The 21,968-nt window shown below is 44.1% G+C and overlaps 1 protein-coding gene across 4 annotated transcripts; it reads left to right on the top strand.

The window, feature by feature from the left end:
• Positions 1-1,935: 1,935 nt before the first annotated feature.
• Positions 1,936-21,504, top strand: Lhx9 (LIM homeobox 9). 4 transcript variants are annotated; one of them, XM_026401500.2, is made up of 6 exons: positions 1,936-1,963; positions 7,309-7,427; positions 9,388-9,590; positions 10,735-11,090; positions 17,034-17,236; positions 21,448-21,504. In XM_026401500.2, exons 1-6 carry the CDS (start codon positions 1,936-1,938, stop codon positions 21,502-21,504), a joined length of 966 nt encoding a protein of 321 aa, XP_026257285.1. The 4 variants fall into 4 exon arrangements, with proteins under 4 accessions (XP_026257285.1, XP_026257283.1, XP_026257284.1 ...); XM_026401498.2 differs by lacking the exon at positions 21,448-21,504 and adding an exon at positions 18,461-18,718; XM_026401499.2 differs by lacking the exon at positions 1,936-1,963 and having other exon boundaries at positions 7,254-7,427.
• The last annotated feature ends 464 nt before the right edge of the window (positions 21,505-21,968 follow it).

The following is a 21,968-nucleotide window of genomic DNA, read 5'->3' as shown; positions in this document are numbered from 1 at the left end:
CTGCGAACTGACCTGACCGAGATAAGGGCATCCTGAAAGAAAGAGCTGAGGAGGCGAGGATGGAAGAAAAAAGTCGGGGGCGGGGAAGACTAAAAGGTAACCTGGTGGGACTGATTGGCTAGCAAGACTAGTTAGTGAAGACAAGTGTTCGGGTAAAAAAGTGGCTCTGCCCCGGGTGCTCTGAGCCAGACATTTCGGGATTTGGAATGGAAAGGGGGCTCGGATTCGCGCTTCATGCTCTGTCCCTTAACGCGTCTAAACTGTTTGGCAAAGCTTACGGGGCTGGCTGGCTTCCATCCCTACACCGCCCCACGTGTCGCCCCCAATCCCACGCAGTTTTTTGCTAGCTTCTAGGAAGCACACCCGATCCCCCGGCCCTTCGCGCCCATGGCCCACGCACAGCCAAAGAGCTGTGATGGCACCCAGGGAGGGGGGAAGGCGGGTAGGGAAGGCGGGTAGGAAGGGCGGCACCATCATCCCGACCAGCATCCTAGAGCTGCCAATCTCACTGCTCACACCCCCTTCCCCACTGGCGCTGGAGCCTAGTAATATCCCGCGCCTCCCCATCCCCGGCTGTGAGGGGCGCACCTGGTGGGGGAGTGGGTAAAGAATTGACCGGAGGCCTAGCTTCGCGACTCTCCCTCCACTTTCCAGCGGCCTGACTGCGCCCGGGGCGACACAGCCCCTCGGGAACCTGAGACCAGGTAACATGGCCCCCCGCCCCGTCCGGTGTCTGGCTGCGTCCCTGCAAATATTCGTCTGCTGGGGTTTAAGTGCCTTTTTTATTTTCTCCCGGAAGATTAATCGCTACCCCGCCCCCTATTAGGGGCTAGAGCTGGAGAGAGGCCCGGGGCCCCTGGGTTGGCCGGGTCACTAACACCGCCCTCGAGCTCAAAATACTCTTCAACATGTTCGGTTAATGATGTCCAGCTTAGGAGCGTGGAGAGTCAAGGAAAGATTGGGAGGGGAAGGCGGGGATGCGGTGGGTGAATGATCAATGGTTTAGCCCTGTTTCCCGCAGGAGTTACCGCCCATTCACCGTCTATGCAGGCACCAGCTGGCGGCAGCATCTTTTGGGTACCAGCTCCAGGAAAGCAAAGGCTGGCTGGAGGGCCGGAAGTCCAGGGCCCGCTGCGGTACTTCAGCCCCCCACTCCAGCCCCGGCTGCGCCCAGGTCTCAAGATGCTCTCGGCTTTATGAGGTTCAGTTACCGCCGAGTCCTCCATTAACACCTCCTCTGATTATTGAGAGGCTGGAAGGGCGGAACAGAGCCTCGGAAGCGTGCGTCCCAGCGCTAGCCCGCCTCTGTCTGTGCCCTCTGCTCATTCCTTCCTCCTCCGCTTTCCGATTTGAAAGCATAAACAGAAAATAAAAGACAGGTGGAGGGAGCTGAGGGTCAGAGGTGAGGGATTCCGGGTCAGTTCTTTGGAGAGAGAGGGACAGAGAGACGGGGAGATAATAATTTTCATCCAACAGTTGATTTATTCATCTGAATTAACAGGGGGACCCTCTGCGAGAGACGTGGGAACTGGCCGGTACCTCTGGCCGCCACCTTCCGCGCTCGCTCTCTGCGACCCAATTCTTGGCGGGAATATCTGACATCTGGATATTAAGGTAAGATCTGGATGGGGCTGGGGGGGGGGGGTTGCCCGGGCAGAGCACTTTTCAGTCCTTTGAGTGCGCCGGGCCCGCCGGGAGCTCCAGGGTGGTCTCGGGAGTCTATCCCAGAAAAGTCCGGCTTTGCTCAAAGTCGACGCGTACTTGAGGTCTCCGGCGGGACCAGCGATTGCGACGCGCCCACCAGATGGGAGGAGGTGCTTGGGGGACCCAGGCGGTGCTGCCCGGCTGACGCGCGGCTTTTTTTTTTTTTTTTCCCCTTTCCCTTGCCAGTGCAACCACCATTTAACTGCGTGATCAACTCCTCTTGCTCTAAGAATGCTGAACGGCACTACTCTAGAGGCAGGTGAGAGTTTTCAGATCTGTGCCAGGTTCCTTCTCATCTTCCTTGCCCTTTTCTTGGGCTGGCATGTCTACCGTGTGTGCGTGTGTGTGTGCACGCGCGTGAGCGTGCCTTGTTGAATGGAACGAAGAAGAATGTGTGCTTGCTTAAAAAAAAAAAAATTAAACTGGGGTTTGGAGGCTTGAAAATACACACCCTTGTTCACTGTCCTGATAGGGCAGGATCCTGAACCGGCGTTTTCTTCCTTTTGCTTTTCTCATGAATGTCTTTGATTTTCCTCAGGATCCGGTGTTCTGGGCGCCGGGCAGAGGTCACGGTGCCACTGAGTCCCTAGTAGTCACTGATGTGAGGGAATCGCTCCCGACACTCTGCTGAGCTGCTGGGGGTGTCTCCTTGATCAAACTGATGGGAGGTGGGCTGGAAAGACTCCCATTCCCCCCTTGTAGGGTGGAAAACTGGCTTCACCCACCTTTTTGTTGTTGTTGTTGTTGTTGTCCATCCTATTCCAACGCAGCGGTCTCTGCGCGTCATCTCCAGGGAGGCAGCGTAGGATTTACCCCTTTATTTCCGGGGACTGGGGAAGGTGTTAGCCAGTGGCTCCACAAATCTCAGGTAAAAGGGCTTCCGATTCTAGAAGCGCAATATTTTTAGCTTTGGCAGTCGCCCTGTTGGAAAAAGCCTCAGGGGCCAAGGAGGACATAGATTTGAAGGGAGCAAGCAGCTGGTGGGTGGCTTTGAGGACGTGAATGGGCACAGAGAGTGTAGACCTGAGGGTCCTGACCCAGGAGTCCAGCCGAGCTAGCGGCACGCAAAGGTGCGCCGCTGGGCTGTGACCACGGGCTCCCCTCTCTAGGTAGCGGAACTCTCCCAGCGCCAGCTCCGCTGGATTCACTCCCATTCTCTTGACCAAGGCTACTCTAGCAGGACTGAATCAGAGGGGCACCTGGGAGGCAGCACCCGTCGGGATCTGCCAACCTTGGTCTGAGGAAGGTTTGCACGTAGAGGAATCTCTGTCTCCACTCTGGAGAGAGAGGCCCAGGCACCTCCAGGCCATCTGCTCACCTCCAACACAGAGCAGTCGGGGCTTCTGAGGCCGCGTGGCACTACGCTCAGCATAGTTTCAGCCCTCAATAAGACGCTGACTTCTCGAGGCCCTTGAGGTACTCCCGACAATGCTAAAGGCGGGACAGGATTTCAAGAGTTTCACCTTTCAGAGCAGAAGGGCTCTTAATAGAATCTGGGCGAAAGGTGGCACTTCCCTTTTTGTTCAAACTTAGGAACACAGGATCATTGTCTCCAAATTCAGGTCTAAAGAGACCTGAGTCAACTATGCTCTCAGATGCATGTTTACTGAGTTATTTTCCTTCCTCAACCCTAAAACCTCATCTTCTCCCAGGACAAAGCCATACATCCTTTTTTACTTTTCTTCTCCCCTCTGGGGAGTTCGACTCTATCGGGACTCTTTTCCCAGGTGGGATTGCCAGAGCCCAGGACAAGTGTGCCCTAGTTTTGTTGACCTTAATGGAAATTCTAGAATCTAGAATTAATTCAAAATCTGCTGTCTCACTTGAGCCCAGCCTCTCATTTTCCTGAATGTGGGAACATTAATCAGATGGGAGCAGAAAGGAAAAAGAACCTAGTGGATTTCGAATGTCCAATAGTGAGAGGACAGCGCCAGGCTAGGGATCTACCCCATTCCTTGTAATAGTGCTTAGAACTCGGAGAGGAGACTCGAAATCCTACTGGGGATACGAGCCAGACAGAACCTGAGTGCACCTGTCCCATTGATGGAGGTGGGGTTTTAGCCCAAGAAATGATAAAATCTAGCACTCTAACTTTTATAGAACACTTGCCGGCCATTCAGTTCCTGAGCTGTGAAAAGGGGGAATGCTTCCTCCCCAGCTGCTGCCAGTCTCAGCCTCCTGATTGAGGCGTAAAAGGGTGCAAAGCTACAAAGATGCTCTCCTTATTTAAGTGCTCAGTGTCCTTTGAGAGTGGAGAGGGAAAGGGAAGGGCTCTCAAAGGATCTCAGGGTTCTTAGACAAAAATGTTAGGATACTCCAGGTGACACACCTAGTTCAATTAGTAGGCCAACCTCCAACTCCCTTGGGCTTCTTCTCCAGCAACTGCCAGTGGTTCCACAGAACGAACAAGGACCTCCCAAACTCCAACAGATCTCTGCCTCACCCCCAGCTTTCCACAGACTTCCTGCATTCACTGAACAGGAAGAATCCTGGCAGTTCCCTTCTTTATGGGAAGTAGCAAATCCCACTGGGCGCTGGAACATACAACCTGAGTTTTACAAGAAAGAGCCATCATACCTAGGATTCAACTGTGAAGCTGCTTGCTGGAGGTGCTCTGCCCTGCCTGTAACTAATACATGTTTTAAATATATGTGTTGAATAGATAAATGAGTGGATGATTGGAGGGCTTGCAGGAAATTTCACAAAGTTCTGACTTTTTTTTTTTTTTCCAGGAGTTGTTAAGCTTTTCCCTCATGAAGTCTTCAAAGTTTGTCTCTTACAAGAGTGCCTTGGTGTTTCTTTTTTAATGTTCTTGCTGAGCAGGACCAAAATCCAACAATAACCAAACCTATTTCCAACTACTCTTATTTCGAATGGAGAGGGATTTAGTGCAGAAGCTAGACAGAGTGGGTTGAGGTTCTGCATTTACTTTGTTTGGAGATTCTATGGGTTAATTGAATGTTCTTCTTCTGGTAGACCCCTCCTCTTTCTCCTCCTTCTCAGGTTCTCAGTCAGTTTAGCTGCTGACTTTTGTAAGGCAATCTGCCCCTTTGTGAGTGGACCTGCTGTCTCTGAAAGGGCTCCTGCGCCCAGCCCCTCCTTGGGGGCCCTTCCTGTGTGCACGTGGGTTTGAAAAGCTCATTGATTTCCATCCAAAGGGGCTAATTACATTACTTACAGTAAATAGCCGCCCTGCTGTCAGGTAGGGCTGCCAAAGTAAGGGGGTGTCTCCAGCTTAGTTCACTTGATTGGCTTCATTTTTTGTGTGAAATTGTGTTTTATGAGCTGTATTCTGGCACCCAGAGGACCTTAAAAGTGTCCAATCTGCAAATAACATTATTTTGGACCCTGAGGAAAAAAAAAAAAAACGAAGGGAAGCAACAGAGTCTTGGATTTCATGGAAGAGGTAACTCCAGCAGTCTCAGATGGCGGTGCATTGGGACAGGAAGTCAGGGTGCTGCTGAGGGTGTTTTCCTTCTTTTCTCCATTCCTTCCTTCCTTTCTTCTCCTTCCTTCCTCTCTTCCATCTTTCCTTCTTTCCTTTGTTTCCCTCCTTCTCTTCCTTTCCCTCTCATTCTCATGCTTGCTTTTTCTTTCTTCCTCTCTTCCCCTTTCCCTTTCCACTTCTCTCCCTTAATCTTTCTTGATTTGGCTACAGTCTATGTCGGGCTTCCCAGGGTGATGGAATGGAAGCGGTTGGCTCTTCTAAAATCTCCAAGATGTGCCCAAGACGTTAGCTCCGATGTTCCTGGGCAAGTTGGCGGGGAGTGGTGGGAAACCCAGGCTAGCTACAGGGACCCAAGGAGCGAGGAGCGGCCGGGCTCCCTTCTCTGGTTAAGGCGGGGTTGGTTCCTGTCGCCGCGCCCCTCTTCGGGCCCCTGAGGAGCCTCTAGCCTTTTGAATGAATCGACAATATATGAGTATTGTGGACACTTTTTAATGGGGCCGGCGAGGGGCCGCCGCCAACAGGAACAGAGAGCGACAGAACAATCCCACCTCTTGTGAGGAGCAGGTCTGCCATTCTGCTTGTCAGTTCTCACCTTCCCCTCCTCCACAGCAAGGAGTCCCTTTCACACCCTCCAGAGTGTGCGGTGCGCCCAGTTTTACAAGTGCCCTGTCTTGCGAGGGTAGTGGGAACAGCACGCACAGGGGCCGGCGCGCAGTTCTCCCGGAGCAGGCGCCCAGCTCGCCAGAGTCCTGCCCACGATGACAAGATTCAAATGGGACATTAGAATCTCAGCAGTTTTCCTTCAGACCTTGAGTAAGAGAGTAACTCATCCTGTATACCCGAGTGTACAAGTTTATGCCCTGTCCCATACACTCTAATTTATCAAAGAAAAAGATATATTTTTTTTTGCCGAAAGTAAACTCCAGAAAGATTCTCTAAGCGCCTTTTCACTTTGGAGGACGCTCCAGTGCCTGGTAGTGTCGGGTCTCCCAGGAAGGTGGGGCAAAGAGATGAACTATCAGACAACTGCTTCTAAAAGATGAGCTGAGGAAAGAGGGGTTGGGAAGAAAAGAAACATGCACTAAATTCTCCACCCCAGTGAGGGGCTCGAATTCCTGCCTAATCTTTATATATTGACAGTTTTGTAGACTGGGGATGAAAGTCCACAAGAAGGAAACCCAAAGTTTTGAGCTGGTTTTCTGTGTGCCCTGAGCTGGGGTACGATCTTGAACTGAGATCAAATAGGCCGACTCTCTGCCTCCTGCGTCAGGACGGGGACAATAACAGCTCCTTTCCCCCTTTTAAAACAAGGACTCCTTTCCTCTTTAAAACACGACTACTGAGAACTCTTGGAACGATATGTGGTTGTGTGTGTGTGTGTGTGTGTGTGTGTGTGTGTGTCCGCGCGCACGCGAGTGTTATGGGGAGGTAAATGCCCCCCTCCTACTGCCCCATCCCCCCACCCCTTTGTAATGTTTGTCCCTGCTTGCCCATCACCAGGGGGTTGAGAGGAGTATGACAGGTCTTTGTTGTCTGAATAAAAATCCGTGGCAGCTCCAGGGAGAGAACTCCTCCTACTAAATTATCAAAAATGGGCTGGCTTTAGTCTCTTAACAAATTGGACACAGCTCCGGCAGGAGCAGTCCCCAACCCAACCTACAGGCACTGGGAACTTGCAAGCAGCCAGGGACCGCTGAAAATAGCACTTCGTCTTCTTTCTTTGTGTTCAAAACTATTTTCTTTCTTCACCAGATTTTTGTTTTCCTCTCCCCCCCCCCCCCCCCCGCTGCAGTTGTTTCCCATTAGTAACTCGATCTCTCGGAGCAGTAAGATTTGCCTTCGCCTTTTCCCTCCGCCCGAGTTTGTTTGTTTTCTGCACATCTCCTTCAGGGAGACGCCAGAGTCCCCCCACCCCTCCTATTTTTTTCCCCTCTTTCCCTCTGCAAGTAGGCCTATTTTCACTTTGTCTGACTCTTTCTTCTTTGCTCTCTGCCTCTTGCCCTCTGTCCCCCGCGCGCCTCTGCGTTCCAACATCGCGCAGCCCTCTGCGGTCCCTTTTGCCCCAGCACTCGGATGAGCTGAGAACCCCGGGTGTGTGTTTATGGAAATAGTGGGGTGCCGAGCAGAAGACAATTCGTGTCCTTTCCGCCCCCCAGCCATGCTCTTCCACGGGATCTCCGGAGGCCACATCCAAGGCATTATGGAGGAGATGGAGCGCAGATCCAAGACCGAGGCCCGTCTGGCGAAAGGCACTCAGCTCAACGGCCGCGACGCGGTAAGAAACTGCCCCTCGCTGGCGGTAGCCGAGCGCCCCTGCGCGCTCGGTTAAAACGAACTTCCATTCCCTGGCCTGGCGAGATTGGGAATGGTGCGTCGTAGGGACGTCTTGTTGAAGATCTCAGGGTTTTCACAGGTCTACCTAGCTCTGCCGGGATAAGAAAAGTTCCCATTCTGACTTGAAATGCCTTTACTACTAAACCCCAAGCTCATTTCCCTCTGTCGCAGCTGTTCCCGAGCAAGTAGGGCGGTCAGGAGTGGAAAGAGAGGGGCGTCCTCTTCTGCAATCTACCAACTCCTTTCTCTAGTCTCCCCGAATTCCCGGGCGCCTCCCCAGCGAGGATCCCGCAGCCCCGAGGGCAAACGGCGCAAGCAGTAGTCAGACCGCTTGCTGCCCAGGCGTCCCAGCCAAGAAGGAGCCCGGGTGAGCTTAGTCTCTGGACCAGAAGACCGGGCCTTTGGAGTATACTCAGAAGCGACCGGTCCATTTCCAATTGTCAGTACTCTCAGGGTTTGGCACCCCAAACCCAGAGATTTTTGTCTTCGGCATCCCGGCTCAGTTCCTCTATCCGTGCAGAACTGCGTTTGGTTCCTGGGCTGGGCGGGTGATGTGTGTAGGGGAAAATTTAAAAATGCGGAGGAGCGAGGCACCCAGTCCAAAAGCAAGAATTTTCTAACCCTTAAACGAAGTAATCAAATACCACTGTTATTATTATTGGTAATAATAAAAGTCATGTTCTCTTAAAAAATACCAGTAATCTAAATGTTTTCCTTTCCCATTTATAAACCGGAGAAAGAAAACTTAACTGGAAGTCTCCGGAAATGATTCCAGCCAAACTGTGCTGTGTAGACCTTCTTGTATCACACCGAGAACTGTAGCTAAAACTTCCCCAGGAGACTGACTGCTCATGCCCGGCCAGTGGTGTTTTGGATCGCATCAAATACAGTGTGTGCATTTGTCCACATTTGCAACACTAACTCAGCGTGGTCCCCTAATTGGAGTAAAGGGGGAAACTTTATTTTTCCATGTCCGGCAAAATATCGTGTGGAAGTCCAATTCATTTCTGCTAGTATCGAGGAAAAGATCCAGATATAACTCTTTGTTTCCTTCTGTGGTTATTCTATTTAAAACTAAAAAGCAGTAACCAAACCGGAGGCTGGGCTCCTCAAGGTGAGCTTAACATCTTGGTTATCTGAGTTAGGATCCAGGTGGGAAGCTTAATTTGAGCACCAGATTTTCAGGACAAAGTTCTCTTGTGTTTATGCTGATGCCAGGGAAAGAGGAATTATGTATAGGAAACTGGACATTGGTCCTTCTTTAGGAACAGTCACTTCACACTCTTAGCACCAACAGGACCAAACATTCTGAAAATGGAGAAACAGTAGGATCTGCTAAATGTATCCCAACCAAAACAAAGCTGACCAATTTAACAGCACGGGTATTATATTCTCTCCCTGGCTTTTGATTTCAATGTTTCCTCTGTACAAATTTAGAGAAACACAATTGCAATATTATTGTTTTGTGCAAATACAATCTGTGCTAGTTTAAATTTCCTTTTCACTTCCTAATTACAAGTTCCGTTTGATTTTTTTTTTTGTATTTTCGAAAGCCACAGTTTGAAGTTTGTAATTATCTCTAATTTGACAACACTCACCAAACTATAGTAAATAGGCTCTCCGTTCTTTTAAAGCTAGGATTGGGATGGTTGGTATGTCTTTAGTTTTGTAATAGTAGGAGGACGCCGATGCCAGTTCATGCCAACTTGGAAGATAACTGAGCCGCAAAGGTAGAAATTGCAAATGTTTTTCTCGACTTTTGCCTTTGAGCTGTGGCCCCTGACCCTAGCCTCTCTCGGGCACTCTGCTTGCGCCCTGGATTCGTGCAGCCTAGCGGGGAATCCCGCATGGTGCGGCGACGCCAGGAGTTCTCCTCAGCCTTGTGTGTGCTTGCTTTGCAGGGCATGCCCCCTCTCAGCCCCGAGAAGCCGGCTTTGTGTGCTGGCTGCGGGGGCAAGATCTCGGACAGGTACTACCTACTGGCCGTGGACAAACAGTGGCACCTGAGATGCCTGAAGTGCTGTGAATGTAAGCTAGCTCTGGAATCTGAGCTCACCTGCTTCGCCAAGGACGGTAGCATTTACTGCAAGGAGGATTACTACAGGTACTCCCCGCATGTACACCTTCCTGACACCAAGTACAGCGGCTGGGGGGGGGGGGGCCGGGGCACCTGCCCCATTCTGGAGTCCCCTCTTCATCCTCCACATTTTGCCCCTTCAGGGTACTGTTATCATTCTCCAGACCTGGGGGAATTTACAGCATATGCCTTTAAGCTGCACTCCCCTGGATGTCTGCTGAGGATGGATGACAATAGTCACCTAAGGTCTAGCTAGAGCAGTTATCAGTGACTACCGTGCACTCCCTTCTCTTCCCAGATCTGTTGACAGAACAGGGTAAAATCTGGGATAGAGTGAATGGGCTGGTCTCAGTTAATTATCTGAGACTTGAGTGGTTTTGTTTTTTGTTTATTTGTTGTTGTTTTCGATTTTTTCCGCTTACTACAAACTGAGTAACTTGGTGCCTTGGAACTGAACTGGTGACCCGGGAAGCAGCAATTGGATGGGTGGCAGATGACCTTGTAAATGAATATGAAAAGGAATAAATCCCACTGCCAAAACCGAAGTCATTCAGTTGCTGAGTTCCCTTTACGGCTAGTTAACACTAGACTAGAGAGAAAATTCAGCATCAGGCATGTTTATTGATTCTTTCTAGTTGTTTCTGGATTGGAAAAGACAGAACTATGTATAGGTGACCTAGCTCAGCACTTAGCAGATGGGAGGTGGTTAAAGAAGAATAACCTTTCTCTACAAAATTGTCATTTCCCGAGGCTGGCTGTATGTTTTCAGGCATGCTCAAATGTGCAGGCATAATAATAATACCTTCATTCAAGACTATTTTGTAGTCAATGAAGCTGTTCACTTGGATTTGCAATTTAATACTTTCAATAGTGCTGTGAACTAGCTACTGCAGGTTTTTGTTTGCTCTCTCTCTTTTTAGATGCAGAGAAAGAAACTGAAGCTTAGTACCCAATTTTCTGACTTTAATATATGGATCTTTGTCCTGGTTCACCAGAACTAGAACAGGTCAATGAGCAAATAAATTGATGTCGAAAGTGGGCCCAGTGACTTGTCCTACTGGAGCCCTCCCAAATCTCAGTCTTTGACTACTGCAGTCAAACCCAGGTATTGCATGTAGAAGTGGCTTGTCCTTCGATCAACAAGTACCCTGACCCCTCTGTTTCCTTCCAGAAGGTTCTCTGTGCAGAGATGTGCCCGCTGCCACCTTGGCATTTCTGCCTCTGAGATGGTCATGCGTGCCCGAGACTCTGTCTACCACCTGAGCTGCTTCACCTGTTCTACCTGCAACAAGACTCTGACCACAGGCGACCATTTCGGCATGAAGGACAGCCTGGTGTACTGCCGCGCCCACTTCGAGACCCTCTTGCAAGGGGAGTATCCTCCACAGATGAGCTACACGGAGCTGGCGGCCAAGAGTGGCGGCTTGGCCCTGCCTTACTTCAATGGCACCGGCACGGTGCAGAAGGGGCGGCCTCGGAAGAGGAAGAGCCCAGCGCTGGGAGTAGACATCGTCAATTACAACTCAGGTGGGCCGGCATCCTTACACAATGAAGCTCCGGTCACCAGGTTGTCAGGAGGATTCAATAAGGCCCCTTCCCTTTTCAAGATCTGCCTGCAAAGAGGGTACTTTGTCCAAAATGCCCGTGTTCTCAATACAACTTCCTCTCAATCTGAAGGAAGAGAAAAAGGGAGAGAGGAAGGAGGAAGGAAGAGGAAAGGAGTGGGAGAGGAGAGACAACACTTTATTAAGGTTGCAGCAAAAAAACACATTTATAACTGTGGGGCTATAGTGATTTCCCCCAAACAGGCAGAGCCAAATCCTTGTTGCCCATTAGTTAATGAGCCCATTAGTTTCTGGCTCCCAGTTGGAGCAAAACAGCCCCAAGGCAATTCCTTTGTGGAAGCCAAATTATAGATCCTGGATGAGGTTTTCTTAAATACTGAAGGGGGGGGGGCCCAAAACTTCAGAGCCTAACCCCAGTCTGTCTAGAGGGGGCAGAGGCTGTGGTCACCAGCCCAAACTTAATCAGCAACACAGTTGGCAAGTGTTGAAAAACTGAATCCCTGATTTTGGCAAAAAGCAGCTGTAGGGGTAGGAAGCACTCTCCACAGCTGAGCTGGCCTGAGCCTCTGGTAGGTCAGGGTATTCATCCAGCCTACTCATTCCCTGTGTGATAGACCAGCCAGATATCCAGACCCCAGACCCCAGCCAAATGAAAGAAGCTCCAGGGCAGGCCCACTGGGGAGGCTTAGTAGTATCTCAGGCTGCTCTTTTGTTCTCCACCAGCCCCCTCTCTTAATTAAAAACAAAGTGCAGGCAACAGGCTGAGAGCACACTTTCCTCTTTGCTTTAGGGGCATGCCTATCATTTATCAGTCTGTCTCACACACATACATCAGTTTCCCATTTTTGGTAGCCTTTCCCCATCCTCCATCCCCCAGGTGACTCTGTTGACAGGACTGAAAGACCATTATCTTACACTGAGTATCACAGAAGTTCCTCTGGTGAGTCCCAAATACTGGAAAAAGGGATTCCAGAAAGTCCTGGCTCAGTTTGGGGGAGTTTAAGGACCTTGACTCTCTGACTTTGCTTTGCCTTGACCCTGGCCCTGGCCCAGGCCCAAACCTGTCTGGGAATCATGGCAAGCAGGAGTCTCAGACCAGGGGAAACCACTTTCCTGGGAGGAATCTTGGGAACCACCTAACTGTGGCAACTCCATAATCATGACCACCCCAGATACCCTGGCAAACCATGAAGCAAAATCACACATGCTTTTTCTCTTCCAGCCCTTATATCTGGTGTGATGCTTGATGTTGTTGCTTAATGATAAAGGAATGATGCTCAGCCAGTTAGGTGGTTTGTTTAAGGTCACACAGCCAGTGTGAACATGGGAACTAGGAGAGTTTGCAGAGGAAGCCACATGGGATTAGCAGGCACTCTTTCAGCCCTCTCCTAGCTTCTCTCTTGGGGTTCCCCTCCCAACTGCAGAGGAGAAATGCTTTGGGGCAGGTGCAGTGGGTGTCATCTCAGGGATAATGGGAATGCAGAGCCCATCCAAGCTGCTTTTGTCCCTAGCAGGACAGTGGGTCTGTGGACCAAGGCAAAAGGGCTGGCAGTCTCCTGGGACTCTTTTCACCAAGGTTGTTTTGCATGAGGAATGTGGGCATAGAACTAGGTTTCGGCAATCTTTGGCAGACACAGCCCACCGCACCCTTGTTCTGGCCCCTGCTGCGCTGGGGCAGAGGTTTTGGTTAGGGGCCACTTTGCCTGGTGCACACACTTCATGTCCTTTGATGCGTGGTCCCTGGGGCAGGACAGGCAAGGCACTAATTGTTCTTTATTAATTGAAGATGACATTGGAATCTCAAGCCACTCACCAAGGCCTTAATGCCCTAATTAGAGAGAGAGAGAGGCGGTGGGGCGGTGGGGGGCAGCGAGAGGAGAGAGAGATGGACTCATACATAACTAGCTGGTCCCTTGGACAGAGGAAATCTCTCAGCCTGATAAAAGTCCAGAAGGGTGGAGATTTCTAGTTAAACTGTGGGCAAGTCTGGCTTTTCTCTAGTTTATTTAATCTAATTAGCTAAATTTGATTTTGCCTTGAATCTTACTTTATGTTGAAAGATCCTAGAAACTTTAGGAACAATAGAATTTAGCTTCTCTTCTCTGAAGAGAATTAGAATACATATACATTTCCTAAGAAAAACGAAAACCTCTTTCTGAACTACTTAGATCTTTAGTTTGCAAATTAGTGCTGCTATACATTGTTGAGAAAGTTGATAGTCTTACTATGAAAGAGAAAAGTTGCTCAGAGCCACTAACCTGAAGAGTTTGTGCATCACTCACTGAACTATATCCACTCCATCCTTACTGGACGTTTCCCCAGAGATGTGAGTAAATAGTATACATTCGTTAAAATTAGTTAGAAATAAATCTAGAGGAATTTTAAGATGCCTGATCAGACACTACCCCCCCCACACACAAAATTTAAAATAGTATTTATGAATCTGGTGCCAGTTTGTTACAAAACTAGGGAAAGAAACCCCTTAGTAAGTTAAAATTATGTGAAAATGTAGGAAATAAAACAGACCCACAGTTTTAACTCACTATTTTATTCTCCTTTGAATTTTAGATCACCATTTCTGCTTAATTATAAACAAGCCTAATTTAGGGCAATGTTGATATGAAATGCAATATAATTTAGAGATATGTTTTCAAAAATATGTATGCAAAACATATTTATCATTCAGAGATTCTTAAAGAAGATATGAAACTTGCAGAGGTCAGTTAGTTCTTGACATAAGGCAAATTCCTTTTAATGAGACTTTTCCTAATTTAGTTTATACTTCTTTGTGCAAATTCATTGGGCAGATGTTTTTGAAGGAGACATGGAACATTTATCTGGAAAACTGGATTGGAATAAAGCCCTCCAGGGGTGAGAAGAATTAGTTTAGGATAGACAGGTCCTGTTTGGGTAATTTATCATTAATGAGGAGACTCATTTCTTGGCCACTCCTTAGAACCTTTTTTCCTTAGGTTCTTTCTACCTAAACTTCTGAAGTTCCCGATTGTTGTTAAATTAGCCTGGCACTGACCCCTAGTGGTCTCTCAGGAATCAGTTAATTCTCAGAAGGATACAAACCTTCAGAAGAACATAAACTTACTTGATGTAAGTGACCATCTCATAAGTGACTGAAAATAATATATTTATATCTTCTCATTAATGTTAGCAATTCTGGATGTGTATTTACAGGTAGGAGTTTGAGACAATTTTTAATCCAGAGAGGAAAATACCCCTAAAACTTTAAAAACAGGCTATGGGGGGAACACAATCATTTTCAAGTTTACATAATATATTTGTGGTTAAATGCAAATAATTTATGGAAATGAACTGAATTACTCCGTGGAAAAATATATTTCTCTATTAAGTTGTATATGTAAGTGAAAACATAGTCATATGAAAGTTGTATGTAGTAATATGTGTTGAAGAAAGACCTGACAACCTATCTTTTTTTTACCCTGAATTGTATATTTCATGTGAAAACAAGCTCTACAATTATAATTAATGCACTAAAATGCTCTGTTGAGTTTTAAATCAGCAATAATGGACACAGAGTACATATTCAGGAAAGCAATTTCATCAAATATTACTGCAATTATTTTTAATAAAATTCATTTTAAAGACTAGTGATTATATAGCTAAACTGGGAATCATATTTGTTTCTAAGAAATATTACCATGTTGGAGGAGGAATGGATAAGGGAATTATTTAAACACCAAGTTAAGGCTTCTGTCCCAAGTGTAATTTTCAATTTGATGTGTCATTCAGGAAAAGTTACTCACTTACGATAGGAATGAAATTCTTATTTGAAGAAGCCATGGATGATATTGTGTCCCTCTTTGTCCATTTTGTTGTGGGTACATTTATAATCTGGCTGTGAAATATGGTTCAGTTTACTGGAGATAAGTATGGTTTTATAGTAGGTCATGAGTTGCTGTTTCATCCATTTGAGGATATAAAGGTACAATTCTATAGACTATTTGAACCTGACATATCCCCACTGGGCTGAAATAGGGTAAAATGTAAAGTATATTCTCTCTGCTATCTCTGGGTATATGTTACCATTTCTGGCAGGCTTAAGAAGTTTATGTTTTACATTTGAATGTATATACCGGAGTTGGATTCCTTCCAGATAATTTTGATTTTGCATTTGCTTGTAATTTTATTGATGACCAAAGCATTTTAAATTTTGATTGAATCTTGTTGAGTTTCTATCCCACTGTGTGACTCGGGAGTTCCAGAAGTGAATGTGATACAGTCTTTTCCCAAAAAGAACTCACCTGTGCTTTGCAGAGTATGTCTTCCCATGTATATATCTCATGGAAATACAAGCCTAGGAGACATTAGTTCCTGCTTAGTCTTATTACATCAGGGATAATTTCTTGTCAAACGAGATTTGTACGCAGCTGGTCTCTGTTGATGACTGTTCAACTTGATATTTTCAAATGTGCTAGATATTGTTTAAAAAAGTAGTTCTAACCAGAGCAAGCAGGCAGATAACATTTTGGTAAGCTGAAGGAAAAAAAAAAAAACTAGAATTAAGAGATGCCTCACTTTTTTTGTTTGTTTTTGTGGGTACTGGAGATTTTTGGAAGGATACTGGTACTCCCCACCCCCCTTCAATTTTTTTTTTCTCTTCTGAGTGACATGATCAGGTTGATTTTTAAATAATGCATTAAAATGCAGAATGATGAAATTTGAATATGTATCAGATACATACATGAAATAAGGGCTTAAGGAAAAAAATTACCATGTGCTTGAATTTGCAAATTTGGCTGAATCTGCAAATATTTAGCAAAATGTTTTCATTCTGCAGTCGTATTTCCTATACAGAGCCAGCAGGTTTTTGGAATGACCTTTTAAATGTGCAGCTTTACATCCTGGGAATGATGACTTTTTAGCTGGTTTCAAAGACTGATTTGTTTTGCCCTTGGTGTCCAAAAGAGCTTTCCAAGGGAAGAGAAGATGCCACCCTCTCTCTGCCAGCCCAGCCAGTGGTACACATCGCATCCCACACACACACATCCAGAGCAAAAGGAACCAAGACCTGAGAATGGAAATACGCACCATCAGTGCCGCTCAGCTGTGAGCTGTGGGGCATGCTTCAGGCATAAACTGAGTGAGGAGAAGTCTGGGCTCATTTTCTTTCAGAAATATTTATTAGAATAACTCCAAGGGAACAGTATTTTCTTCCTGGCATAGCTTTATGCTAATCAGTTATAGGTGAAAGCCCTCCAACATAATATTCTTAGGATTACATAAGAAGTTTGCAAATATTTATTTTCTAACATCTCCCCATTTTTAACCACTTTCCTCTTCCTCATTTAGAAAGCTCTAGGAATATGAAAAATGTTAAAAATTATAAGTGACTTAAATTCTTCCTTAGTTGGTGGGTTTTCAGAAAACTTCAAACTTGAGGGGTGAAATACTTGTTTTCCATGTCTTTTCTGATAAAAAGCTGTGCCTTCACATAATTACATGTCTTTGCAGAAACAAACAAAAAATGTAGAGTCTCAAATTGTCCAGTCTGGAAGATATAGATGTGGGCAGTGAGTGGGGTGCTGGTATATGTAAATATGTTTCTTCCCTTTGCTCTTGTCTCTCTCTCCTGTGCCCTACTTAGGGTTTATTCATTTCCTCAAAGGTTTTTACCAACCATCAAGCAAAAGGGAGGATTTATCTAATATTTTTTCCTCTTAGGTAAATTTTTATTTTGTCCACATTAACAGACAAGTTTGGCTGATGGTAGCAATTAAGTTCTTTCTTTTTGTCTAGAGATTGTTCATAATTGAGTTGACAGCCATTTTCTCTGTCACTTTATTATCATAACAGTGTCATTAGCCCACCGTCATTTCCATTAATGCAGGAGTTTCCACTGAGTAGTTGTTTTCCCCTGTTGCTGTAACAGGTTGTAATGAGAATGAGGCAGACCATTTGGACCGGGACCAGCAGCCTTATCCACCCTCTCAGAAGACCAAGCGCATGCGAACTTCCTTCAAGCACCACCAGCTCCGGACCATGAAATCCTACTTTGCCATCAACCATAATCCGGATGCCAAGGACCTCAAGCAGCTTGCTCAGAAAACAGGCCTGACCAAAAGAGTTTTGCAGGTAAGACACCTCCATCATTGGCTGTGCATACATCTCCCATCCCCTTGCCAGTAAATAGTTCTCTTCCCCGCTTGGCTTGATGTGGCTATTTCCTATTCTGCTTCTTCTTAGTTTATCTTAGTTATTTCCCTAGAGGGTAAACTGAGACTTGCAGGGGCTTCCTGGAGGGTACTCAGAGAGATCCAGGGTCTTACAAGATGCAACCACGTTCTCCCTACAGATAGGGAGATGGGTCTCCAAAACCAGCTCAGCTTGCCTCACTCCTGTGCAAATGCAAGTGTTGTCATTTGCACAAGACATGTCTCTGGAGATTTCCATTCATGTTAGGCTCAGTGCGCTGATTTGTGAGGGATCTGCTAGCACTGTCCTACTCCATTGAGTTCTTGGCAGCCTCTCTCACATTATGGCTTTCCAAATTCAGGCAGGCTTTCCCCCCAACTGCCCAAAAGCTAAAAGTTATGCTAGTATCTCAGCAAATATTGGAGCAAATATTTTTTTTTCATTTTAACAAACCATTATTAAAAAGTGGGAGTTAGTTCTGCTGTCCAATTGCTTCCTCAAATTCATCATGGCAAGAATATAAGGCTATGAAATTATAGTGGGTTGCCGTGAGTCTCCTGTGATCTTCTCTCATTTCTCAGTGATGAATAGCAGACAGTTTTAATTCTGGTACATAGTCTCTGGCTATTTGGGGTCTCTGGCCCTGGAAGAGTTTTTCCTATGTGAAAAATACTTACTGGGTGTCGGACTCAGGGATATCTTAAACTCTATTTCAAATGACGTTCACTTCCTATGAGTGGTTCTTACTTTGCAGTAGTTTTAGCCGACCTGCTTCTCCTCATTCTCATAAGACAACAGTCGAGGAATGAGGGCATATCTTCCCTGATTTATCTCTGTGCTTTCATTTCATGGTATCTCCATGTGAGCATCAGTTGTCCCAAGTGGCATTGGTTAATGCTGGGAGGGGACACATGCAGTAGAGAGAACAAATCTATATAGTATTACTTGAGTTACTATGTTATGAAAGAATGAGGAAAAAAAGAGAAAGCACCCCTTCCCTCTCAAGAAAAATAAACAATTATATTTAAAAGAAATATATCAGGAAAAAAAAAAGAGATAAAAGATAAAAGTTAAAAAAAAAAGGAGAGAAAGGAAGAGAGAGAGAGAGAGAGAAATATATAAAAATAAACATCGGTAAAGAAATCAATTGGGATTGGTTTGCAGGTTTGGTTCCAAAACGCACGAGCCAAATTCAGAAGGAACCTTTTGCGGCAGGAGAATGGGGGTGTTGATAAAGCTGATGGCACGTCGCTTCCGGCCCCGCCCTCAGCAGACAGCGGCGCTCTCACTCCACCCGGCACTGCGACCACTTTAACAGACCTGACCAATCCCACTATCACTGTAGTGACATCTGTGACCTCTAACATGGACAGCCACGAATCCGGAAGCCCCTCACAAACTACCTTAACGAACCTTTTCTAACATTGGTTTTTTTTTTTTTCCTTTTAAAATTCTTCCTCTTCTTCTTCTTCTTCTTCTTCTAATTATTATTATTTTATTATTTACAAGCCCTTTTTTTTTTTCCTTCCTTCTAACCCACAAAATATTTGGGGAATAAAAATAACAGCTTGGTGTGTAGCATCTGCAGCCACTTGGCAAATGAGTTTACAGTATTGTCTCTTTTAAGTGAACATATTTTGTCTACAAAGTGTATTTGGAATTTTTTTTTTCCTTTAAACAATTAGGTCTTTCAATTGGTAAGGGGAGCTTTTGAATCATTCTAATAAGTGCCTCTTAAAATTGTATGTTACTTATTTCCAGAATCTCGAAGAAAAAAGTTAAGAGTGATATTATGTGGGTACATAATCATATTCCTGCTTAAGTGATTAGGTTAATAATGAACCAGGTAATTAATTAGCTATTTTTTAAATCTTGCAATTGTATATGTGATTATGAAATTTTGAAAACTTGACATTTTAAAAATTTTATAACTGAAAGAATGTATTGAGTATTGCTATTTCTTACTTGAACTCTTGATTCAAATAAGGAATATGATTAAGCAAAAGCATTAATAAGAACAATTTTAAATAGCATTGATTAGTTAGGTGGGAAATTACTCCACAAATGTGACTTTTCCTTCTTGTAGGGATGTACAACCTAAAAACCTTCTTACTTAATTCTTTGTTTCTTCAGTATTTAAAAAATACTTAAACTCCCTGTAAAACTCCTATGAAAATTCCACATAGAATTTGAAATTCTATACTTTTGATCTCCAAAAGCTAAAAGAAAAATCAACTGACAACAGCAAACACAACTCTGAAAATATTCTTTCTACCTTACCTTTTTTCCTAGGGAAAATGGAAATAAGCAAAATATGATTTTTTAAGAAGTCAAAAAGTTGGTATGATTTAATTAATATCTCTATTAATTGGCTTCAGTTGTACCATGATATTGTATCTGGCATTGTTTATGAATAATGCTTTAAAAAAACTCAGTAAACTTAACACCAACAATGAGAATTCTTTGGTTTTGTTTTGCTTTATTTTATTTTTGCATAGTTTGATTAATGTATCTCTCTCTCTCTCACACATACACACACACACAAACTTTTCTGGCATTAGAGATTTGAAATTAGTAGTCTTAAAGTAGATAAACTCAGAAGCCTTGTGGATGCTGATCTGAATATATTTCCTAGTTTACAGTAGCTTTTTTTTTCTTTTAATTTAAGGTAAAATCTTAATGGTCTGGGCAGTGGTGAATGTTCATCTATATGCTTCTGTTGTAGTTAAATACCAATTAGATTGTGGATTTCCTAAAAAAATAAAAAAGAAGTCAAGATATATGTCTTGCTTTAGTGGATTGTTAAGAATAACTTTGCACATATTTTCCACTTTTTTGGACCCCTTAAATCTCCTCTGGTGGTCTGAGTGGCTGTTTAATAGATTTTAAAGGTGTCCTTCTGGCTGTATAAATGTGTGGTTACATATTGACAGTTCACTGCCCACATTAAAGTGCATTATTGTAACTTTTGCTCAGGGTCTTTAGAAAATTAGCACAGAAAGTAGCTTATTTTTTAAAAAAAGATGATGGAAGATAAGTTAACACTGTAACAGAAGAAAGGTGTGATTGCCATTATATATTTAGCAAGTGTGGTTATCATCTTATATGGAGCTTAAATCTTGACTTTTCATATTTCTATTACATTTTGGGCATTTACCACTAACCAGACCAAACAACCTTGGTAAGGCTGAGATCTTATTAATACACTTTTACAGGTAAAATATTGATACTTATAAATTTTGTTCTTTGACAGAACAATATATGGTACTATAGATCTACTTTATTAAGTAGACTAATTATAACTCAGTTCTCCTATGTGCCTTATGATATAACTTGGAAGTAAGTTTGTGAAAAATCAGGATTATATGTGTTGTTTGTTAAATTAACTGTTTTAAGCCCTTTTGACACCTCACTAGTTTTGTACTGTTTTACCTCTTATTTCTGAAACTCTTTTTATGGTGTATCCTGTTAGAGGGGACAAACATGTCATAGAAAGCAGTTGTGCACTCTTTCAAATATAGTTGATAAATTCAATAATCTTATATATTGAGCTTCGTGTTTATAGTACAGTAAGTGGTCTAGCAAAATTGTCCATGTTTCTTTGTTTATTGATAAATGCATTGTATAGAAACTATTTCCCCTAAATATTTATGGACCAAACAATTGTGATATATCCTATTAAATTTGTGTGAATAAACCATTTTGAATCTAAGGAGTTTTATTTCCCATAAGTTTTATTTAAGTTTACCTGTTCTAGTGTGTTTTCAATATCTTTATGTAAAAGGCATTAAAATGGAAGTGGAAAATTTTTTAAATATTCAAACATACAACCAGTTTTTAAATTTTCAAACTTCTGATTCATATTAAATGCACACACCATTGCATATGCAGTGTAAATCAATCTTGAAGTACCTTTAAATATATGTGCTTATAATACAAGTAATGCCCCACGGATTTAACTCAGTCCAATTTTCAGAATAAAAAAATTAGCAGATAAAGTAATTGCATGAAAAGAAACCTTAAATATGATTAAGATTTAATGTTAGGTCTATTGAGCACAAATGGATATTTGTAAATCTAAATAGAAATTGCAGACCCCTAAAAGCCAAGTTGCTCTGTAGTTAATAAATTGTCACTATGATTTTTTTCAGGGAGAACAAATCTTGGGGCATTACAGCCAAACATCCCGACGTTTGAAAATTCCCTAAAGTATTAAAAGAAGGGGAAAAGTTTGATCGGAAATCCACTGCAGTGAAGACAAAGACACTATTAGGTTATGATAATCATACATTTAAAAACTTATTGAGCCAAAAAAAAGAGAGAGAGAGAGAGAGTGAGACATAAATGTCATTTATTGAATGTTAACAAAACTTCTGTTCTTTATGATGTCTAACACAAATGAAGGCTTAAAATTATGTGGTTTAAAAACACTAGATAAACCTGTATTAACCAGAGCAACCTGGCAGTAATATGCCCACCCCATATTTGAAGAAAATTATTATTGGAAAAAATCCCACACATTTGTCAAGCAACAATAGCTGTAAAATAAAGTCCAAAAACATTCATTTCTCCTGCTTGCTAATGTGTATTAGTCCTATCTGTTAATGGCATTTTTCCAATTGTAAATTCAAAGAAAAGCTTTCACTCATTTAAGAGTATAGGGATCAAACCC

The sequence above is a fragment of the Urocitellus parryii genome, chromosome 9, assembly GCF_045843805.1.
Source record: "Urocitellus parryii isolate mUroPar1 chromosome 9, mUroPar1.hap1, whole genome shotgun sequence".
NCBI lineage: Eukaryota > Metazoa > Chordata > Mammalia > Rodentia > Sciuridae > Urocitellus > Urocitellus parryii.
This window is presented reverse-complemented; position numbering and strand designations above follow the sequence as displayed.